This window comes from Ranitomeya imitator, chromosome 5 (assembly GCF_032444005.1).
Source record: "Ranitomeya imitator isolate aRanImi1 chromosome 5, aRanImi1.pri, whole genome shotgun sequence".
In the NCBI taxonomy this organism is placed as follows: Eukaryota; Metazoa; Chordata; class Amphibia; order Anura; family Dendrobatidae; genus Ranitomeya; species Ranitomeya imitator.
The window spans coordinates 190,504,142-190,527,687 of NC_091286.1; the positions used below are offsets into that span (position 1 = coordinate 190,504,142).

The window sequence follows — 23,546 nt, forward strand, 5'->3', positions numbered from 1 at the left end:
TACAGCATCCTGTAATGCTGTAGAAAAGCCCCCGATGTAACCTGAAAGATAAGAAAAACGACCATTGATTGTAATTTGACTTACTGCTATATATATATATATATATATATATATATATATATATATATATATATATATATATATATATATATACTTATATATACATATATATATATATATATATATATATATATAGCAGTAAGTCGAATTACAATCAATGGTTGTTTTTCTTATCTTTCAGGTTACATCGGGGGCTTTAAAGGGAGGATGAATGGGCTCATGTATCGCAAGATTTTAGCCAACAACCTCCTTCTCTCAGTAGGAGCTTTGAAGATGAGTCGTGGCTGAATCTTCCAGCATGACAAATACACGAAACACACAGCCAGGCCAACTTAGAAGTGGCTCCATAAGAAGCATGTCAAGGTCCTGGAGTGGCCTAGTCAATCTCCAGGCCTGAACCCAATAGAAAATTTTTGGAGGTAGCTGAAACTCAATGTTGCCAATCGACAGTCCTGAAACTTGAAAGATCTGGAAAAGATCTGTATGGAGTAGGCCAAAATCCCTGCTGCAGTGAGTACAAACTTGGTCAAGAACTAAAGGAAACGTCTGATCTCCCTCTGTGTCTGTACTGTAACATATTTAGGCTAACTGGTTCATGCAGCTTTACATGAACACCCGATCCTTACACTCTGGCTGGTCCGAACAACGAAAGCAATTGTTACCATCCACCTCTCGTGTCACCCCTTTTTCCTCATAGTTTGTAAGCTTGCGAGCAGGGACCTTATTCCTATTGGTTTCTGTTTTGAACTGTGTTTATAGTTATGCTGTAATGTTTATTGTCTGTATAAGTCCCCTCTATAATGTAAAGTGCTGCGGAATATGTTGGCGCTATACAAATAAAAATTATCATCTCTATAATTGCAAGCAAAGGTTTTTGTACCAAATATTAAGTTGCGTTTTTCTATTTTATCAAATACTTATCTATATATATAATCCTCTAAGGGGCACTTTCATCTGTTTTTCTGTCTGTTTGTCTGTCTGTCACGGAAATCCCGCGGCCAGCAGGCACAGTCCGGCCGCGAATTCGCCCCTTCCTACTCTGTCAGTGCCCCCTCCAGTCAGCGCTCACACAGGGTTAATGGCTGCCTTACACCGCGTTATGCCGCGATGTAACCCAGTCCGTTAACGCTGCTATTAACCCTGTGTGACCAACTTTTTACTATTGATGCTGCCTATGCAGCATCAATAGTAAAAAGATCTAATGTTAAAAAAAATAAAAAATCATTATATACTCACCTTCCGGCGCCTTTCCCGCTCCTAGACACGCTTCGGGCCATGCATTGCGGTCTTGCGAGACCGCTACTTCATCATCTCGCGAGACCGCAATGCATTCTTGGGACCGGAGCGTTGCGAGGAGCATCGGTAAACGCCTGGGCTGGATCCGGGGGCCAATGGAAGGTGAGTATATAACTATTTTTTATTTTAATTCTTTTTTTTAACGGATATGGTGCCCACATTGCTATATACTACGTGGGCTGTGTTATATACTATGTGGGCTATGTTATATACTGCATCTCTGTGCTATATACTTTGTGGGCTGTGCAATATATTTTGTGGCTGGGCAATATACTACGTGGCTGTAGTATATACTGCATGAGCTGTGCTATATACTATGTGAGCTGTGCTATATACTACGTGAGCTGTGCTATATACTACATGAATTGTGCTATATACTACATAGCTGTGCAATATATTACGTGCCTGGGCAATATACTACGTGGCTGTGTTATATACTGCGTGAGCTGTGCTATATACTACGTGAGCTGTGCTATATACTATGTGGCTGTATTATATGCTACGTGGGCTGTGCTATATACTACGTAGCTGTGCAATATACGTGGCTGTGCTGTATACTACGTGGGCTGTGTTATATACTACGTGGACTGTGTTATATACTACGTGGCCTGTGTTATATACTACGTGGGCTGTGCTATATACTGCATGGGCTGTGTTATACACTGCATTGGCTATGCTATATACTACGTGGGCTGTTGTACACTGCATGGGCTGTGTTATATACTACGTGAGCTGTGCTATATACTAAATGGGCTGTGTTATACACTGCGAGGACTGTGCTATATACTATGTGGGCTGTGTTATACACTTCATGGGCTGTGCTGTATACTGCGTAGGCTGTGCTATATACTGCGTGGGCTGTGCTATATAATGTGTGGGCTGTGCTATATACTACGTGGCTGTGCTATATGCTATTTGGGCTGTGTTATATACTACGTGGCCAGTCCCATATACTATGTGGCCTGTGTTATATGCTACGTGGGCTGTGCTATATACTACGTAGCTGTGCAATATACATGGCTGGGCAATATACTACGTGGCTGTGCTATATACTACGTGGGCTGTGTTATATACTACGTGGACTGTGTTATATACTACGTGGCCTGTGTTATATACTACGTGGGCTGTGCTATATACTGCATGGGCTGTGTTATACACTGCATGGGCTATGCTATATACTACGTGGGCTGTTGTACACTGCATGGGCTGTGTTATATACTACGTGAGCTGTGCTATATACTAAATGGGCTGTGTTATACACTGCGAGGACTGTGCTATATACTATGTGGGCTGTGTTATACACTTCATGGGCTGTGCTGTATACTGCGTAGGCTGTGCTATATACTGCGTGGGCTGTGCTATATACTGTGTGGGCTGTGCTATATAATGTGTGAGCTGTGCTATATACTACATGGCTGTGCTATATACTACGTGGCTGTGCTATATGCTATGTGGGCTGTGTTATATACTACGTGGCCAGTCCCATATACTATGTGGCCTGTGCTATATGCTACATAGCTGTGCTATATGCTACGTGGGCTGTGTTATATGCTACGTGGGCTGTGCATATGCTACTTGGCTGTGGTATATTTCTCTGCTGTATCTGTACATCATGAATTGTGGTATGTGTTAAAGAGGGGGGCCCACTGAGACTCTTTCGCTCGGGCCCTCAAAAACCTGGAGCTGGCCCTGGCTTCACTGATTGGTCACGCCTGGCCGGCCGCGAACAATCAGTAACAGGCACAGTCCGGCCGCGAATTGGCGCGGAATTTAAACAACGCTTCGTTAATTGGATGCTCCCGGCTGGCCGAATCCTGTGTATAAATTGCATTATTCCGAAAACTTCATAAATAAACTACATACATATTCTAGAATACCCGATGCGTTAGAATCGGGCCACCATCTAGTTTTTTACAATAAAAGGCAAATTAATTATGTAAAAATCATACAATGTGATTTTCTGTTTTTTTTTTCCTTTGGATTCTGTCTCTCACAGTTGAAGTGTACCTATGATATAATGATATAAATTATAGATCTCTACATTCTTTATAGGTGGGAAAACTTGCAAAATTGGCAGTGTATTAAATCCTTATTTGAAAGTGTATATATACACATTTTGAAGTGTTTTATTGTAGATTGTGCAGAAATAAAATATAAAGAAAAATAACTGGGCTATTGTCGTAATCGTACTGCCCTACAGAATAAGGTTAACACTTCATTTATACTGCATAATGATGAATGCCTAAACAAAATCCTTTTTAAAAAAAAACCTGTGGCAGAATTGTTGCTTTTTAAACATTCACATTATCGAAAAAATGGACTTAAAAAGTTATATGTACCTGAAAATATACCAAAAGAAGCCCTCAGAGAGCTTTGTTGATTAAAAAAAAATATAGTGACATAATAACAAAATATTTCTGTCCCAAAATTTTTTGTTTTTGTGTGCAAAAGTATTAAAGCACAAAAATAAATTCAGGCGTGTTATTCCCTGTAAATGTAACGACTTGGAGAATAAATATAACATGTTATATATACTGCATGGTGAACACCGCAAAAATTATTATACACACGTGCTTCAGAGCGGCCCTCATTCAGTGATTACAGCGCTGTCACTGTAGTCACGGGTGACTATAACCGCCCCTATGACTGGAAGTGAACGGCTAAAGGAATGATAAAACTTCATTTTCTCCCTGTAGCCACTCTTCCTTCCAGTAAGGGACAAGCAGAATGTTAGCCTTATTTACCCTCACATTAACACTGTTTCTGCAGGTAAATAGTGTTTTTGGATATAAAAGGTTCTTTTTAAGAGATTGGATTTGACTCACAATAAGTTTGTGTTGATGGTGTTTTTCTTTTCCAGACATTGCTGTTGCAATGCAATTTAAAATTTTACACTCTGCTGTGGAGTTCATAAAGACAACTTCAAACCAAGATCCTCAAAATATTTTCACTAGTTCCAATTTTCCTCAATCTTCACATGCAAAATACCCTAAAAGAAAAAGTGCAACCGGTAAGTACTAAGTGACTGCAAACAAAAAACATTTATAGTTGCTTTTGTATTTGTAGTTATGGTAACCATTAAAGATATTGTCCATCACTAGACAATTCCTTCTTAAATGCTACAGTGCCCCAAATAACACGTACCTGCTGGACTGAGCGTAATGTTGGCGCTGTCTCTCTCAGCACCAACAGGCCAGTTCCATCAGACGAAATTCAATGAGTGCTGTTAGACATTGCTCCGGCATTGCTGCCGGTCCAGGGGTTAGGTATGTGCTTGTTTTTATTTTATTTGGGGCATTGTAGAAATTACGGAGGGGTTATCCAATAGTGGACACCTCCTTTAATTTTCAGTAACATTAAGGTTGTATAAGCTTTATGGTATAGTTATCACGCCTGATACATATGCATCCCATAATTAGTGTTGCTACATTTATTTTATACAGCGCTTTACAGACATTATCATCGCTGTCCCCAATGGCGCTCACAATCTAGCTTCCCTATCCATATATCTTTGGAGTGTGGGAGAAAAGTGGAGAACCCAGAGGAAACCCACACAAACAAGGGGAGAACATACAAGCGCCTTGCAGATGTTGTCCTTGGTAGGATTTGAACCCAGGACTCCAGCGCTGCAGTGCTAACCACTGAGCCACCAAGTTGCCCATTTGCCTATTTGCATTGTTCATTAGCCTACTGAGTTACTGAGAAATCCAATATTCCTGAGGCTTAGTATTTCAACATATTAAATAAACAAAATCTAATACAAGGATATGTGATGAAACGTGCTGTTCAAAGGGATTATTTTGTGAAATAATTTCTATTGATCTTATGAAAATGTCATGCTATACATCTTTTTATACATAACACTAGTGCTAATTTCTACTGCTTGTTGTCAGACTGAGGTGACAAGGGCCCACTGTTAGCATTGATTGTGGCCCTCGGTCACAAATTCCCGGTCGTCACATTCTCCACACATTTGAATGGAAAGATTGTGAAAGTATTTGCATGCAGTTTTACCACAACGCCAATTTCAAATTCCTTGTTAATAGATGCACATTTTGCAGACAAACAACAGACTTGTTTTCAGGGTATTACAATTAAATTATCTTCTAAGAAGTTTTTAAATTCTAACATTTTTAGAGCAAGTTGATGATAAAGTTTGCATTTCTTCCATATTGCTTATGGTTGCTCTACATATTGATGTGACACTTATTTTAAGGTTATGACCCACAAACAACTCTCATTACCCATCCCCAATACAGGAAGCAACGTTTTACTGACGGGGGTCTCACCTTAGCGACAGCTCATTAGAACAGGTATCATGCTCCCCTTATCTAAATGAATTGCAGCTATGCATTTGCACCACTGCTGCTCTCACTGTGTAAAAGATTGAGTGAGAACAGTCAGTCATGGGCATGTAAGACCACCCCTCTATCTAAAAAGGAGGCACAGGACCTCCTACCTGTAATCAGTTGGTACCCCAATTGTGGGACCCCTACAACTACAGATTATTATTATTATTATACATTTTTATCTACCAATTGTGTTGTACAGGTTTACACATTCTTCAAATTATGAACAACAGTTTTACTCCAAGAGTGCAAAATGATGATAGAAATGTAAAAAATGAATTTATTTTAATTATCTAAACATAAATGGACACACACATTTGTTTGTATTAGTCTGATGTCTAGGGACCCTCTTAGCTCTATGAGTTGGGATGCTTGTTCATACAAGGGCATTCCACAGGTATCAGCAGTCCTTAAACTGCAAGAAGCTGTCAGGTGATTGGTGGAGAAACAGCCCCTGCTGTAATATTGAGAAGGCTATGGCTTTTCTATGTCAGCTCAACCTATGCTACTATATAATAATAAACTAGGTAGTTTGGCAATAAATTCTGAGACAGTGTATTAACTATAGTCTGTCAAGTAGAAGCGTGGGCGCCAATTCCTACCCTTTGGTCAATGAGGGTTTTCACCTGTACCCTGTGGACAGTCTGGGTCTGCAAATGATGAGAGGCTGTGTGCAACAGGAGGTTCTGTGTCAGTGTGGGAGCCGGAGCAGCATCAGGCTTGTGAGGTCAGAAAGTTATCAGAAGGGGTCACCAAGTGGCATAACTTTAGGAACAGCAAGTTATCAGAAGGGGCACCAAGGGGCATAACTATAGGGACAGCAAGTTATCGGAAGGGGGCACCAAGTGGCATAACTGTAGGGACAGCAAGTTACCAGAAGGGAGCACCAAGTGGCATAACTTTAGGGACAGCAAGTTATCAGAAGGGGTCAGCAAGTGGCATAACATTAGGGAAAGCAAGTTATCAGAAAGGGCACCAAGTGGCATAACTGTAGGGACAGCGAGTTATCAGAAGGGGCACCAAGTGGCATATGTTGTGAATTCTGCTTTTGGGCTCCCTCCGGTGGTTGTAGGTGGTAATGCAGTTGTCCCGGGGCTGCAGTCCTGGACAGGTGTATCTGCTAATTGCAATTCTGACTGGGGTATTTAGGTTTGCAGGACTCATTAGTCCTTTCCAGTTGTCAATGTTTCTTGGGAAGTGTTGGATCTTTGTCTGGCTTCTCCTGCTTAGCTGCCAATTCAGCAAAGATAAGTGTCTGTTTCTTTTTCCATGGCACACAAGCTGTGTGCTTGTTTTTTGATTGTATTCCTGCCCTGAGTGTATTAGTCTCTGGAGTTGCAGATATACGTTCCACGTCTTTAGTTAGATGGAGGAATTTTTTGTATAATCTGCTGTGGATATTTTTGGAAGGGTTTTAACACTGACCGCACAGAACTCTGTCCTATCCTTTCCTATTTTAGCTAGTAGTGGCCTCTTGTGCTAAATCCTGTTTTTCTGCCTGTGTGTGCCTTTCCTCTCCTACTCACAGCCAATATTTGTGGGGGGCTGCCTATCCTTTGGGGTTCTGCTCTGAGGCAAGATAGTCTTCCTATTTCCATCTATAGGGGTATTTAGTCCTCCGGCTGTGACGAGGTGTCTAGGTTGTTAGGTACATCCCACGGCTACTTCTAGTTGCGATGTTAAGATCAGGATTTGCGGTCAGTATAGTTACCACTTACTCCAGTGTAAATTTTCATGCTGCTCCAAGGTCACCGGATCATAACAGTACAACTGGAACAATAATGAGTTAAATGCATCTCAGAAGAAGGGAAGAAAGGTGTTGAGCCATTTTTTTTCTTCAGTCTGCTTTATCTTCTCTTCCCTCTTTATCTCTGGGTGGCTAAGGAGCCTAGTACTAGCATGAATGTTCAGGAATTAGCTTCTCGTGTAGACCAGCTTGCTGCTAGGGTGCAAGGTATTTCTGATTATATTGTTCAGACTCCTGCTTTAGAACTGAAGATTTCTACTCCTGATTTGTTTTTTGGTGACAGGTCCAAATTTTTGAGTTTTAAAAACAACTGTAAACTGTTTTTTGCTTGGAGACCTCGATCCTCCGGTGATTCCATTCAGCAGGTTAAAATCGTCATCTCCCTGCTGCGTGGCGACCCGCAGGATTGGGCGTTTTCCCTGGAATCTGGGAATCCGGCTTTGCTTAATGTAGACTCCTTTTTTCAGGCTTTAGGATTATTATATGATGATCCTAATTCTGTGGATCAAGCTGAGAAGACCTTGTTGGCCCTGTCTCAGGGTCAAGAGGCGGCAGAATTGTATTGTCAGAAATTCAGAAAATGGTCTGTGTTGACTAAATGGAATAATGATGCTTTGGCGGCAATTTTCAGAAAGGTTCTTTCTGAATCCGTTAAAGATGTTATGGTGGGGTTTCCCACGCCTTCCGGTCTGAGTGATTCTATGTCTCTGGCCATTCAGATTGACCGGCGCTTGCGGGAGCGCAGAACTGTGCACGCTGTGGCGTTGTCCTCAGAGCAGATGCCTGAGCCAATGCAGTGTGATAGGATTCTGTCTAGAACAGAACGACAAGGATTCAGACGTCAGAATGGGTTGTGTTATTATTGTGGCGACGCTTCTCATGTCATTTCAGTCTGCCCTAAACGGACAAAGAGGATCGCTAGTTCATTTACCATCAGTACTGTACAACCTAAATTTCTGTTATCGGTGTCCTTGATCTGCTCATTGTCATCATTTTCTGTCATGGCGTTTGTGGATTCAAGCGCTGCCTTGAACTTAATGGACTTTGAGTTTGCCAGGCGTTGTGGTTTTCCCTTGCAGCCTTTGCAGAACCCTATTCCTTTAAGGGGCATTGATGCTACACCCTTGGCTAAAAATAAGCCCCAGTTTTGGACACAGGTGACCATGCGCATGGCGCCAGCCCATCAGGAAGATTGTCGATTTCTGGTGTTGCATAATTTGCATGATGTTATCGTGCTGGGTTTTCCGTGGTTGCAGGTACATAATCCTGTGTTGGATTGGAAGTCCATGTTTGTGACTAGTTGGGGTTGTCAGGGGGTTCATAATGATGTTCCTTTGATGTCAATCTCCTCTTGTTCCTCTTCTGAAATTCCAGAGTTTTTGTCTGATTTTCAGGATGTATTCGATGAGCCCAAGTCCAGTTTCCTTCCACCGCACAGGGACTGCGATTGTGCTATTGATTCCAGGCTGTAAGTTTCCTAAGGGTCGACTTTTCAACCTGTCTGTGCCTGGACATACCGCCATGCGGAGCTATATTAAGGAGTCTTTGGAGAAAGGGCATATTCGGCCATCTTCTTCACCGTTGGGAGCGGGGTTCTTTTTTGTTGCTAAAAAAGATGGTTCCTTGAGACCCTGTATTGATTATCGCCTCTTGAATAAAATCACGGTCAAGTTTCTATTCCCTTTACCTTTGCTTACCGATTTATTTGCTAGGATTAAGGGAGCTTGTTGGTTTACGAAGATTGACCTTCGGGGGGCATATAATCTTGTTCGTATTAAGCAGGGTGATGAATGGAAAACTGCGTTTAACACGCCCGAAAGCCATTTTGAATACCTTGTGATGCCATTTGGGCTCACTAATGCTCCATCTGTTTTTCAGTCCTTCATGCATGATATTTTCCGGACTTATATTGATAAGTTCTTGATTGTATATTTGGACGATATTTTGATTTTTTCCGATGATTGGGAGTCTCATGTGGAACAGGTCAGGATGGTATTTCAGATCCTTCGTGACAATGTCCTGTTTGTGAAAGGGTCTAAGTGTCTCTTTGGGGTGCAGAAGGTCTCTTTTTTGGGCTTTATTTTTTCTCCCTCATCTATAGAGATGGATCCGGTTAAGTTTCAGGCCATTCATGATTGGATTCAGCCCCCATCCGTGAGGAGCTTTCAGAAATTTTTGGGTTTTGCAAATTTTTATCGCCGTTTCATTGTTAATTTTTCCAGCGTGGTTAAACCCTTGACCGATTTGACGAAGAAAGGCGCTGATGTGGCAAATTGGTCCTCTGCGGCTGTCTCTGCCTTTCAGGAGCTTAAACGTCGATTTACTTTTGCTCCGGTGTTGCGCCAACTGGATGTTTCTCTTCCGTTTCAGGTTGAGGTTGACGCTTCTGAGATTGGGGCAGAGGCCGTTTTGTCTCAGAGGGATCCTGTTGGTTCCTTAATGAAACCGTGTGCCTTCTTTTCCCGTAAGTTTTCGCCTGCTGAACGTAATTATGATGTCGGCAATCGGGAGTTGTTGGCTATGAAGTGGGCGTTTGAGCAGTGGCGACATTGGCTTGAGGGAGCTAAGCACCGTATTGTGGTCTTGACCGATCATAAGAATTTGATTTACCTCGAGTCTGCCAAACGGCTGAATCCTAGACAGGCTCGATGGTCCTTGTTTTTTTCCCGTTTTGATTTCGTGGTCTCGTACCTTCCGGGTTCTAAGAATATTAAGGCTGATGCCCTCTCTAGGAGTTTTTTGCCTGATTCTCCTGAGGTCTTAGAGCCGGTCGGTATTCTGAAAGAGGGGGTGGTCCTTTCTGCCATTTCCCCTGATTTACGACGGGTTCTTCAGGAATTTCAGGCTGACAAACCTGACCGCTGTCCTGTGGGGAAATTGTTTGTTCCTGACAGATGGACTAGTAGAGTGATTTCTGAGGTTCACTGTTCCGTGTTGGCTGGTCATCCTGGCATTTTTGGTACCAGAGATTTGGTTGGTAGGTCCTTTTGGTGGCCTTCATTGTCACGTGATGTGCGTTCTTTTGTGCAGTCCTGTGGGACTTGTGCGCGGGCCAAGCCTTGTTGTTCCCGTGCTAGTGGGTTGCTTTTGCCATTGCCAGTCTCTGAGAGGCCCTGGACGCATATTTAGATGGCATAACTGTAGGGACAGCAAGTTATCAGAAGGGGTCACCAAGTGGCATAACTTTAGGAACAGCAAGTTATCAGAAGGGGTCACCAAGTGGCATAACTTTAGGAACAGCAAGTTATCAGAAGGGGCACCAAGTGGCATAACTGTAGGGACAGCGAGTTATCAGAAGGGGTCACCAAGTGGCATAACTTTAGGGACAGCAAGTTATCAGAAGTGGTCAGCAAGTGGCATAACATTAGGGACAGCAAGTTATCAGTAGGGGGCACCAAGTGGCATAACTTTAGGAACAGGAAGTTATCAGAAGGGGCACCAAGTGGCATAACTGTAGGGACAGCAAGTTATCAGAAGGGGCACCAAGTGGCATAACTTTAGGAACAGCAAGTTATCAGAAGGGGTCAGCAAGTGGCATAACTGTAGGGACAGCTAGTTATCAGAAGGGGTCACCAAGTGGCATAACTTTAGGACCAGCAAGTTATCAGAAGGGGCACCAAGTGGCATAACTTTAGGGACAGCAAGTTATCAGAAGGGGCACCAAGTGGCATAACTGTAGGGACAGCAAGTTATCAGAATGGGCGCCAAGTGGCATAACTGTAGGGACAGCAAGTTATCAGAAGGGGCGCCAAGTGGCATAACTGTAGGGACAGCAAGTTATCAGAAGGGGTCACCAAGTGGCATAACTTTAGGGACAGCAAGTTATCAGAAGGGGCACCAAGTGGCATAACTGTAGGGACAGCAAGTTATCAGAAGGGGTCACCAAGTGGCATAACTTTAGGGACAGCAAGTTATCAGAAGGGGCACCAAGTGGCATAACTGTAGGGACAGCAAGTTATCAGAAGGGAGCACCAAGTGGCATAACTTTAGGAACAGCAAGTTATCAGAAGGGGCACCAAGTGGTATAACTGTAGGGACAGCAAGTTATCAGAAGGGGGCACCAAGTGACATAACTTTAGAGCAATATTTGACGAAGCAAGAATGTTATTGGAAGTATATTACATGTTTTATAGGTTCTATATTGGCAATCTAATACCCATAAGTTTGTTGAAACAACAGTGACCATTTAATACATTTGTACTGTGAGTTTCTTTGGTACATTACTAAAGATTTCCCAAGCCACTGAAAAACTGTAAAAGCATCGGCTTGATTATTATTTCAAATGGTTTTGGCCCAACTAAAGTACATAGCCAGCTGACCTTTCACATTTTGGCTATGTGTATAAATAAAACAAATCAAGTAATTTCCTATAAGACTAACAGAGCTTACAATATTAACTCATTTATGTTATTAATTGCCATGCATGCAAACACCAATATATGGGCAGTGCTACTAGAAGACAAAAAACAAAAATGCATGTCAGAACTTATGTAAACTTCCCAACCACAAAATAAAGCCACAAAAAAATCTGTTTGGAGCATCCCACCATTTCTTAGCAATCACATATCCAGGTCAAAGACATCATCACTGATGCAGAAACTTAATGGAAGGGCGGTAAAGATGAACCAAAGGAAGGCTTCCAAAAATGCTCATTTTGAAATGAAGTGGGTAGCATTTCAAAAAGGATTATACAGCTGTTTTGACATTAATTTTTAAAGCAAGTACATCAGCCTCATCAAGGGTGTGCACACTGTATTATAATGTTACGTAACAGATCTTCCCTACAGCTCCATGGTACAGCTTGTAAAAACAACCTTTTTGTGTAAATGGGATTCTTTAAAACACATTACCAAGTAACAGCTTGCAAATCAAGTGTGCATATGTGAACTTTCCATTGTAGAAATATGGACTATGTGTCTAACCAGCCAATAATTTTACACGACAGCATATATAACCAGGATAATCTATCTTCTTTACTTATTCCATTAAATATGAAACATTTAAATATTGTAAAAATAATAAAATAACAATATAGAAACTATTTACTTTTGTTATACACTTAAACAATGTATGTTTGCTTCCTAGGTGCACAAAGGTTACCTTTTGCACAGTCAGACCCTCTTTTAATGACTATGCGTTCATTTGCAAGTAGTGCACTTACAGAACTAATGCACAGAAGAATGAGTCAAGAAAATCCAATAAGCGCTTCTGAATCGGAGTTTGTGCAAAGACTTCAGCGATTGACAGTTCTTGGTGTCAACAGACTCATTTATCAAGGTTTACAAAGTTTTTTTATTGTATGATGTTAAAAAATTATAATTAATGGCAATCATACCTTCCAATATCAACTGACCCAGATTTATTAACTACCGTATATACTCGAGTATAAGCCGAGATTTTCAGCCCACTTTTTTGGCCTGAAAATAACCCTCTCGGCTTATACTTGAGTCATACGCAGGGGTCGGCAGGGGAGGGGAAGTGGAGCTGTGTAATAATACTCACCTGCACCTGGCGCGCTCCCTGCACGTCTTTTCCCCGGCGCCGGCCGCTTCTTCCTGTAGTGAGCGGTCACATGGTACTGCTCATTACAGTAATGAATATGGACCCCACTCCATTCCCATAGGGGTGGATCTGCATATTCATTACTGTAATGAGCGGTACCATGTGACCTCTCACTACAGGAAGAAGCTGCCCGCGCCGGGGAACAGACATACAGGGACTGCGCAAGGAGCGGGTGAGTATAACGCAGTGCGCTATATTCACCTGCTCCCCGTTTCACCGTCGGCGCCACTGCGTCTTCCGTGTCCTCTGCAGTGACGCTCAGATCAGAGGGCGTGATGACGCGATTAGTGTGCGCAACACCCTCTGCCTGGACGTCAGTGCACAGGACGGAGAAGACACAGTGGCGGTCGGCGGTGGAACGGCTAGCAGGTGAATATAGCAAGTGCCGGGGCCTGAGAGGTGAGTACTGTATGTGATATTTTTATTTTTTTAATCGCAGCAAAAGCGCATGGGGCAAATGTCTGTATTGAGCATCTTATGGGGCCATATGCAGCGTTATATGGGGCAATTATCGGTATGGAGCATCTTATGGGGCCATGTGCAGCATTATATGGGGCAATTATCTGTATGGAGCATCTTATGGGGCCATGTGCAGCATTATATGGGGCAAATATCTGTATGGAACATCTCATCGCGCTATGTGCAGCATTATATGGGGCAGATATCTGTATGGTGCCATGTGCAGCATTATATGGGGCAAATATCTCTGGAGCATCTTATCGGGTCATAATCCACATTTGTGGAGCATTATATGGGGCAAATGTGTCTATGGAGCATCTTATGGGGCCATAATCAGCATTTGTGCTGCATTGTATGGGGCATATTTTAATATGGATCATCTTATGGAGCCCATCATAAACTGCATGGAGCATTATATGGGGCCTATTTTGTATGGAGCATCTTATGGGGCCCATCATGAACTGTATGGAGCATTATATGGGGCTCCTGATTCAATATGGATTTTCAAAAGCACTAAAACTACTGATGTCTCAATTAATTTTACTTTTATTGGTATCTATTTTTATTTCTGAAATTTAACGGTAGCTGCTGCATTTTCCACCCTAGGTTTATACTCGAGTCATTAAGTTTTCCCAGTTTTTTGTTGCAAAATTAGGGGGGTCGGCTTATACTCGGGTCAGCTTATACTCGAGTATATACGATAGATACTTTGCACTCGTGATGTCAAAGAGGCAAAAATTGTCCCCACTTTAGTAATCTGATGCATTGAACTGTTTCCATTGCTTTTTATGCGTGCAGATAATTTGTGCAAATTTACCCTGTTAATTTAAATTATATATATATATATATATGTATATATATATATATATATAATGTCCTAAACCTATTTTAACAGCTGAAGCTTCCAGCCCCAACAACTGGCACTTTTGCATGCACATTTACATGGGCAGATTTTTGTTTATGAATAGTGAATTACTTAGCCTAACGCTTTTATGTCAACCAGAGGGTCGATACTAACTACTTGAGGGCAGCGGTTCATACCAACACTTGTTCTCATGGTTGGCAGCTCTCAGTGTATCTGCATCCTCAGGCTAAGGCTATAGTAGAATAATACCCTCTGTGGCTAAGCAAGTTTTGCTTTTATTAATATATAGTTTCCCAAATTTCCTTTGCATATGCAATTTCAGTGAGTAAGAATTAAAATGTGCTGCAACTCTCCATTTAAAGTCGGCATATTTTGTACTTTTTTCTTCATTCAAAAGAACACATTTCTATATTTGTGCAGATAGAGATAAGATTTAGATGCCAATATTTACATTTTGTGAACATGACATGTGCTTGATTTTGTTTTTCTTTGTTTTAGATGTTGCAGAAGAAAAAGTGGACCCCGAACTGTGTTTAGAAGCATCTGAAGACGAGTTACATTTGAATGTTTTCCATGTAAAAAAGGAATTTCAAAGTGAATTATTAAGAATCATGATTGAAGCAATCATGCTCTCATTCGTATGTGACATTTTTTTTAAATTACCAACATATCGTTTTCTTATATTTGTAATGTTTGTGCTATTTGATGATCCATGTTTTCAGTAAACAAATAAGGAACAAACTATAGCCCATGACACCAGCAGACTGCTTTCAATGCTGCGTCACCTGATACTGAACGTAGAAGTGCTGGGTTAGGCGTTTTAACTTCTTCAGTACTGATACCTTTAGGCATACAAAAAATTCACATTTTTTAAGCATTCCATTTTTCTTGAAATGTTAAAAGAAACAAGTAAAACATGAACACTCAAATCTAGGCTTATTTGGGGCAACTTCACACGTCATATTTCTAGATCAGTATAAATAAGAATGCTGAATTTTTAAGTCCTAACAGAATAAGATGTAGAGTTCCCATGGATGAGCACTTTACTTCTGTACATCTGAAAACGGACCACAATATGTAGCAAAAAAGAAAGCAGAAAATAGGCACTTAAAAAATGGGTGAATAGAAAAGGAAAGATTAGAACATAACTAATATACAGGGTGTCCGTAAAGTCATGGTGCATTTTTGACCAGTCACTGGAAAGCAACAAAAAATGATAGAAATGTGAAATCTGCTCCAAATAAAAGAAAAACTCTCCCAGTTTCATACCTATTCAGTGCAGTTCGATGGGGGCTCCATTTGTTGCCCTACACACATCCAAAAGATAGTGAAGTTCTTGCCACACATGGATAAAGACGTCTGGTGTAACAGAGTGAATAACATATGTGATTCTCTGTTTTAAGTGATTAATGTCATTGATATGTTTAATGTACACATGTTGCTTCACATAACCCCAAACGTAAAAGTCTAAGGACTTTAGATCTGGGGAACGTGGAGGCCATGGCTTGAGAGTACCCCTACCTATCCACCGCCAGGGGAATGTTCTATCCAGAAACTCAAAAACAATGGTTGCATAGTGTGGAGAAGCGCCGTCCTTTTTTCTTAATATGTCCTGTTGAAAGATGGCACCTTCTGGAAATTGTGGCACTGCATACAATTCCAACATGTCAAGATACGAGTTTGCCATCAGACCGCTCCGCGAAAAAAATTGGCCTATCACGGGGTTTCTCCACCAAACTGCCGGTTTCCTTCAACTGCTTATCCCTATTCCTATGTGGTGGCGCTTCATTATATATGCGCTGATATTCACATAGCACTTTGGTCAAGGATTCGAATTTAGCGAGCCACAGAACACACTGAACTTTCCTCTGTACCATCCACATCTTGACTGACATGGAAAACTACACAGCTGGCATAAGCTTGTGGTTGCATGATGTCACAGACCTGGCACTGTATTAATCCGAGTTCAGTTTTTCAGGGGTTAATCTGACTGGGGGCTCAGCAACAGCTTAAATGAGTTTGTGTTGTTTGATTGTTTCTTGTTATCTCTCCTCATGAACAGGTCTGATATGATTGCTCCAAAATGTAAACTATAAATAAATCCTGTGATTGGTCAAAAGTGCACCATGACTTAATGGACACACTATAGATCAAAAGAAGTCTATTAATTTGTTACCCATCACTAAGCAGGACAGAGAAGAGATGCAATGTTTAGCAATGCATCCTAAATTCAGGATTGTACCAGAAATCATACAATCATCTCAAAAAGTAACAATTAAAATGCTACACTGTAATAGTTTTTTTGGGGGTGGAGTGCGGATCAAATTATTTTGTTTGCTTTTGGTTTGAGTAGGGTTATTGTCTTCCAAAGGTTTTCATAGATACACTGGACTCTTGCTTTATTCCCAACTCCTATACAAATAATGACCTTTCATTTTTCACAGTATGACTGTTACTTGGAGATGGAGGTCCAGGAGAAATTCACTTGTAGCGCAAAGTTCAGTAATAATTCTGATAGTTTTTAAATATTTACTCACATGTTGCAGAAACCACCACATTCAGAAGTATGCTGTATGCAACAAATCTGTCATATGTGAATGGTCTTTCCAATGACTGCATTTGAGTTTTCTTTGCTGTATATGTTCTAATTCTAGGTTTGCTCCTTCTGCAGGGCTCAGGTAAAGTGAGCACTCCAAAACATCAGTGGAAGACTATACTACATCTATGTACTGATACTTTTCGTCTTCAGCTTGTAAGGCTTTTGGTGCATCTCTTGTCACCTTCACAGTCAACTGAGAATCGAATAAAAGTTCTTCAAATAGTCAATGAACCAAAACATCAGGATATTTTAACAGAATGTTTCAGTTCTGGTTTGCAAGTAAGTGTTTACTTCCAAAGTGTTATATTTCTGACAAACAATCCTTTTCTGAAATGCTGTTGATATATTTCTACTGTTATTTATTTTTTTTATTAGAACAATATTTTACAGATTTATGTGTCATCTTTTATTCTAAATTCCGCACTTTAGGGGAACCTGACATTTGATTCATGCTGACGGAACCATGGGCAATTACACTGCAAGGGAATTGTGAACGGGCATTGTTAAAACCATTTGTTTCATGATTGCCTTTTCATGTAAACAGGCTGCTGATCACCAGATGAATGAGCAAATGCTTGTTCATCAATGACTTCATCTGTTGCGTAACATAAAAGTTCTTCTTTCTCTGTAGTGCATCGTCCTGGGTAAAAAGAACTCATGCTTACAAGAACCATGGTAGCCTATGCGCACTGAACAATCTAGTCTAGATTGCTCAGTTTGCATTATTTGCTTTGGCCTGCCTATGTAAACAGACAGTCAAATAACCACCAATCTGTAAAAGTTGTCTCATGATGATAGTTGGTTTGTGTAAATGGACTAAAACTCTTTCACAGAGAGCATACTTTGAAAAGTCCTCTAGTGACTGTGGCTAACTAGAGCGACGCCGGTCACTGCAACTTCTCCCGACCCCACAAAAATATGTATGCCTCTGGCAAAGGGCTTTTGACTAGAATGAGGAATATAGGATGACTAGATGGTGGCCCGATTCTAACGCATTGGGTATTCTAGAATATGCATGTCCACATAGTATATTGCCCAGTCACGTAGTATATTGCCCAGTCACGTAGTATATTGCCCAGCCACGTAGTATATTGCTCAGCCATGTAGTATATTGCCCAGCCACGTAGTATATAGCCCAGCCATGTAGTATATTGCCCAGCCACATAGTATATTGCCCAGTCACGTAGTATATTGCCCAGTCACGTAGTATATTGCCCAGCCACGTAGTATATTGCCCAGCCACGTAGTATATTGCCCAGCCACGTAGTATATAGCCCAGCCACGTAGTATATTGCCCAGCTACACAGTATATTGCCCAGCCACGTAGTATATTGCCCAGCCATGTAGTATATTGCCCAGTTTCGTAGTATATTGCCCAGTGACGTAGTATACAGCACACAGCCACGTAGTATATTGCCCAGCGATGTAGTATATTGCCCAGTGACGTAGTATATTGCCTAGTTACGTAGTATATTGCCCAGCCACGTAGTATATTGCCCAGTGACATAGTATACAGCACAGAGCCACATAGTATATTGCACAGCAACATCGTACACAGCACCGCACAGAGCCACGTAGTATATTGCCCAGCCACGTAGTATATTGCCCAGCCACGTAGTATATTGCACAGCGACGTAGTATACAGCACAGAGCCACGTAGTATATTGCCCAGTAACGTAGTATATTGCCCAGCCACGTATGTCACAGGTTAAAAAATTAAAAATAAACATTCTCACCTAACGATCCGAGGGCCCCTTGTAGTTCTAACATACTCACCATTCTCACCGCTGCTCCTCAGTGTCCTGTCTCTCCGCCTCCTGGAATCCAACGGCGCTGTGCCGATGGGCGTGCGGCTGCCGCCATCTTGCGTTCCCAGGATGCATTGCAAAATTACCCAGATGACTTAGCGGTCTCGCGAAACCGCTAGGTCTTCTGGGTAATTTCGCAATGCATTGCTGGGAAAGGAAGATGGCGGCAGGCGCGAGCGGCTCAGCATACAACGGAGGGTGAGTATAGCAGGTTTTTTGTTTTTTTTATTATTTTTATCATTACTTGTTTTACTATTGATGCCGCATAGGCAGCATCAATAGTAAAAGGTTGGGGACACACAGGGTTAATAGCGGCGGTAACGGAGTGCGTTACCCGCGGCATAATGCGGTCCGTTACCACCGGCATTAACCCTGTGTTAGCGGTGACCGGAGGGGAGTATGCGGGCGACTGGCACTGACTGCGGGGAGTAAGGAACGGCCATTTTCTTCCGGACTGTGCCCGTCGCTGATTGGTCGCGGCAGCCATGACAGGCAGCTGGCGAGACCAATCAGCGAATGAATAACCGTGACAGAAGGACAGACAGACAGATGGAAGTGACCCTTAGACAATTATATATATAGATGATGTAGCTATATAGCAGTCTTCACTTGCACACTGCGAGTAACAGGTAACTACTACTACTCATAATCCAGCAAAAGCTTCCACAAAATGTACTGATTACTCATCTGCAAGCCACAACTGGTGAATCCTCTTCACTGCGTGAATCAGGCAGGCAATATACAGGAATGAAATGACGAAAAACTGACAGCGAGTAACCAAATAAATCAGGGTACTATCAAAAAGTGTAAACTAACTAGTATTAATTTTATTTATTATTATTATTTATTTATATAGCACCATTTGATTCCATGGTGCTGTACATGAGAAGGGGTTACATACAAGTTACAGATATCACATACAGTAAACAAACTAACAATGACGGACTGATACAGAGGGGCGAGGACCCTGCCCTTGCGGGCTTACATTCTACAGCACTCACTTTTTCTGGGTGGGTGACTGCCATTGTGTCTCTCCACTTCCACAAAAAATATATCAAACCCATATATAATCCTCCGACTGGCAGTAAACATCCAGTGGGCACAGCACCAATCCATTAAGATTTATTTATTTGGTTAATAATTATCAATAATAATATAGAAACATAGGGACATCTATGCATTTCAGGCTCTCTCTCATTCTAAGGATACCACGTTATAAACTCTCACCATATTAAATATCTTCTTGCTGGTGTATTTCAGCCTCCTTCCTCCTCTTTCTTGGGACACCCGAAATTACACTTCACTAGCATTAAACTTGTAATAAGGAGAAGTATCAGACCTCATCTCCTGGGCTGTGTAAGCTGTGTGGAGATGACATATCCTTAAGTAACGCCCAGGTACGGACTGGGACTGAAATTCAGCCCTGGCATTTGAAATCACACAGGCCCATGTTGTCACTGTCTCCAAGCACCAGATGGGGATATGTTACTAATATTACCCTAGAAGGAAGAAAGCAAGATTTACTACAAGACCTATATTTCCAATGATACCCGTGGCCTGCTGGGTTAAGTGACTGAGTCAGCGACTTTGTGCTTTGTCACAGCTCTTAACAGTATGGGTGACTTGAGAACACCAATTCTGTTAACATACCATGCAAGGTGGCCCACGACCAGACAGGCCCTTCTGGCTTTTGCCATATGGCCAGTCTGGCCCTGGTTACGCCTCACATTGAGTCACACAAAGCCACTCCCAGATTGAGTTCTAATTAACTCATGGATTGCCTCTGAATAGCTATCCAAGTGACAGTGTATTAGCCACAACTTTTAATCATAATTAACTGTGACATGGAATTCACACTACACTAAAACTAAGGCCGGTTTCACATGTCTGACATTAACGATCCAGGTTACGGACCGTGAGATCTGGACCAGCTGCAGGTTTTCGGACCCAAACTTGGCAGTCTCATAGACATATATAAGGTTGTTGAGTTCTGGTCAGAAGACTCGCAGCCAGTACCAACATCACAGTCCATGCTCTGACTGACTGTGAATCTCGTCCTCCGAGATCTGCGAATGCGCCACATACAACGGCATTTTTCCGGAGCCCACTGCAGGAAAATCTACAGGAAAGGGTATCTCGATCAACATCATCTGAGAGCCCAGGGCTTGCAGCATCACCCCTCTCGTGAAGCAGCAACCCTGCCTCCTGTGACCCCCACACCACTGCAGCCGCGCCCCCAGTAAGGTACCTTTGGATACCTTCGAACTTTTCCACATTTTTCATGTTATACCCACAAACTAAAAGGTATTTTATTGGGATTTTATGTGACATACCAACACAAAGTAGCAAGCATTTGTGAAGTGTAGAGGAAATAATACAGTAGATAATTTTCTAAATATTTAAAAAAATATATAAATATGAAAATTGTGACATGCATTTGAAATCAGCCCTCCTGAGTCACTACTTTGTAAACCACTTTTCACTTCCATTATATTTGGATACTTAAAACAAACCCATATCAGTATTTTGTTATTTTTTCGCCTTCTTCTTATCTCCACTCACAGGGTCTCTACATTTTCATCAGCCTTAGGCCGGCGTCAGACGAGCGTATGGCATCCGATGCAAGAGCATCGTATGCGATATGCTAATGACCCTCGGCTCCTGCTCTGCTGCGAGTGGGAGCCGAGTGTCATGCGTCAGCGCTCCGACCTCTTGCACAGAGCGGATGGGAGCACAGCTGTGGAGGAGGAGGAGGAGAAATAAATTTCTCCATCTCCTCCATTGCCGGGGTCAGCGTCTATCGCACATCACTCGGATGATATACGAGTGATGTGCGTTGTCTCACTCGCACCCATAGGCTTATATGGGTGCGAGTGAGCAGAGTCTTGGCTTAGTGTCGGTGACAATCGCAGCATGCTGAGATTTCACTCGCACACTGAAAATGGCCGAGAAATAATACAGTGATGTGAGCTGCCCGATAGATGAATACTGGTCCGAGTGCTATGCGATTTTTTTTATCGCATAGCACTCGTTTGTATTCACAGTAGTGTGACTCCGGCCTTACAGATATTAGCACGTATGATGTTTTACTGACGATTTAACATATAAACAAACCTCTCCTTCTCACTAAATTGTTCGGTCATTCCTGAACAGACTATAACCTTATAAATTAACAGCCCAGTCAATTGCATAACAAATTATGGAGTCCATTATCTACTATTGCCCCTCGTGGAAATTACAAATTTAGTGCTAAAACATTATCTTTTTTGTTTTCACATTTAAATTTTATAAAATTTCATGAATCACCTGTATGATACTTGTGTGGGGTTTCTGCCGTTTTGGTATCTCAGGAGCTCTGTAAATGTGTCATGACATTCACAATCTATTCCTCTCAAATTTACACTCCAAAAATGAAATAACTCTTTCCTTTCCTAGCCCTGCCATGTGATCAAACAGCAGTTTTTGACCACATTGTTTTCAAAACAAACTGCATAACAAATTTTCAGGTCCGTCTTTCTCTATTATTCAATGTAAAAATTACAAATTTGGGGCTAAAACCACATTTTAGCCGAAAAAACGTATTTTGGGGTTTTCACATCCACATTTTAAAAAGTTCTGTGAAGCACCTATTGACTCAAATTGCTCTGTACAAACCTACATGAATTACTTGATAGGTCTAGTTTCCAAAATGGGGTCACTTGCCGGGGGGTTTTGGTACCTCAAGTGCTCTGAAAATGAGACCTGGTTTCTGCAGTCTATTTCAACCAAATTTACAATTCAAACACCAAATGATGCTGCTTCATTTCCGAGATCGGTAGGGTACCCAAACAGCAGTTTTGACCATATATCTGATATTGCTGTCATGGCTCAGTTTGGGGATTCGAACCATTGACCTGTTTCTCCGTGGTTGGTTCCTCTGTGTGCTGAGCTATTGCCTTTTCTTCCCTGTCCAAATGCTAATGGTTCCAATTGTCTTTCTTCCCCATCGTGCTCCTCTCCAGATGTTTTCCATTTTTTCCGTTTTAGTCTGCCCTATCACAATCTAGGTTAGATTTTATATGTTTATCGTTCACTGTACTTCCTTGTAGGTGGACTTAGGAGTCCCAGCCCTTTAGCTAAAGGGTTTATCTTGCATGGTAAACACCAGTTGAATTCCTGCACTGAGTCTGGGAAGCAGTTCTTCTTCCTTTCACCGTTTCAGTTTTTTAGGAGGTTTTTCTTGTTCTGTTTATTTTTGCCTCGCTTTAACCTTCCCTCTCTACCCTATATGAACGTGTATTAATTTTCTCACCCTGGGTTTTCGTATGTTCCTGCACATTTTCCTTTCCTCTTGTTGGCAGTGTGCTGTGACCTTCTCTCTGGTTCCTCAGGAGTTACAAGAAACCTCTCAATGACCTTTTATGGAGCCAGGTCCGAGGTGGTTGTGCGATTAGGGTTCCTGTCCGTGCCGGTATTTTAGAGATTGATAAAATCACAGTTTTTAGTGCTTACCACTTGCTCCTTATTCCTGACCTTTTTAATCAGTTATCTGGATCTAAATGGTTTTCCAAACTTGACTAAAAGGAGCGTATAACCTTATGTTTTCAACCACATATAAGATATTGCTGCGTTTGGGAGAAATTACTTAATACATTTTTAGGATTAATTTCTTCCTACTACCCCTTGTGAAAATGAGAAAAATTACAGTTAAAGGAATATTTTAGTGGAAAAAATGTAATTGTTCATTTTTTTAATCCACTTTTTCTTAATTCCTGTGACACACCTGAAGGGTTCACAAATTTCCTAACGGCAATTTAGAATA

General features: G+C 41.6%; 1 protein-coding gene across 2 annotated transcripts in view; it reads left to right on the forward strand.

Annotated features, from left to right (window-relative positions):
* LYST (lysosomal trafficking regulator) overlaps positions 1-23,546 on the forward strand; it is a 604,516-nt gene that overhangs the window by 337,672 nt on the left and 243,298 nt on the right. For both annotated transcript variants that reach the window (XM_069769439.1, XM_069769441.1), the window contains exons 27-30: positions 4,217-4,366; positions 12,538-12,729; positions 14,837-14,976; positions 17,010-17,216. In XM_069769439.1, coding sequence (XP_069625540.1) covers positions 4,217-4,366; positions 12,538-12,729; positions 14,837-14,976; positions 17,010-17,216 — 689 coding nt within the window. The remainder of the gene's footprint in view (positions 1-4,216; positions 4,367-12,537; positions 12,730-14,836; positions 14,977-17,009; positions 17,217-23,546) is intronic.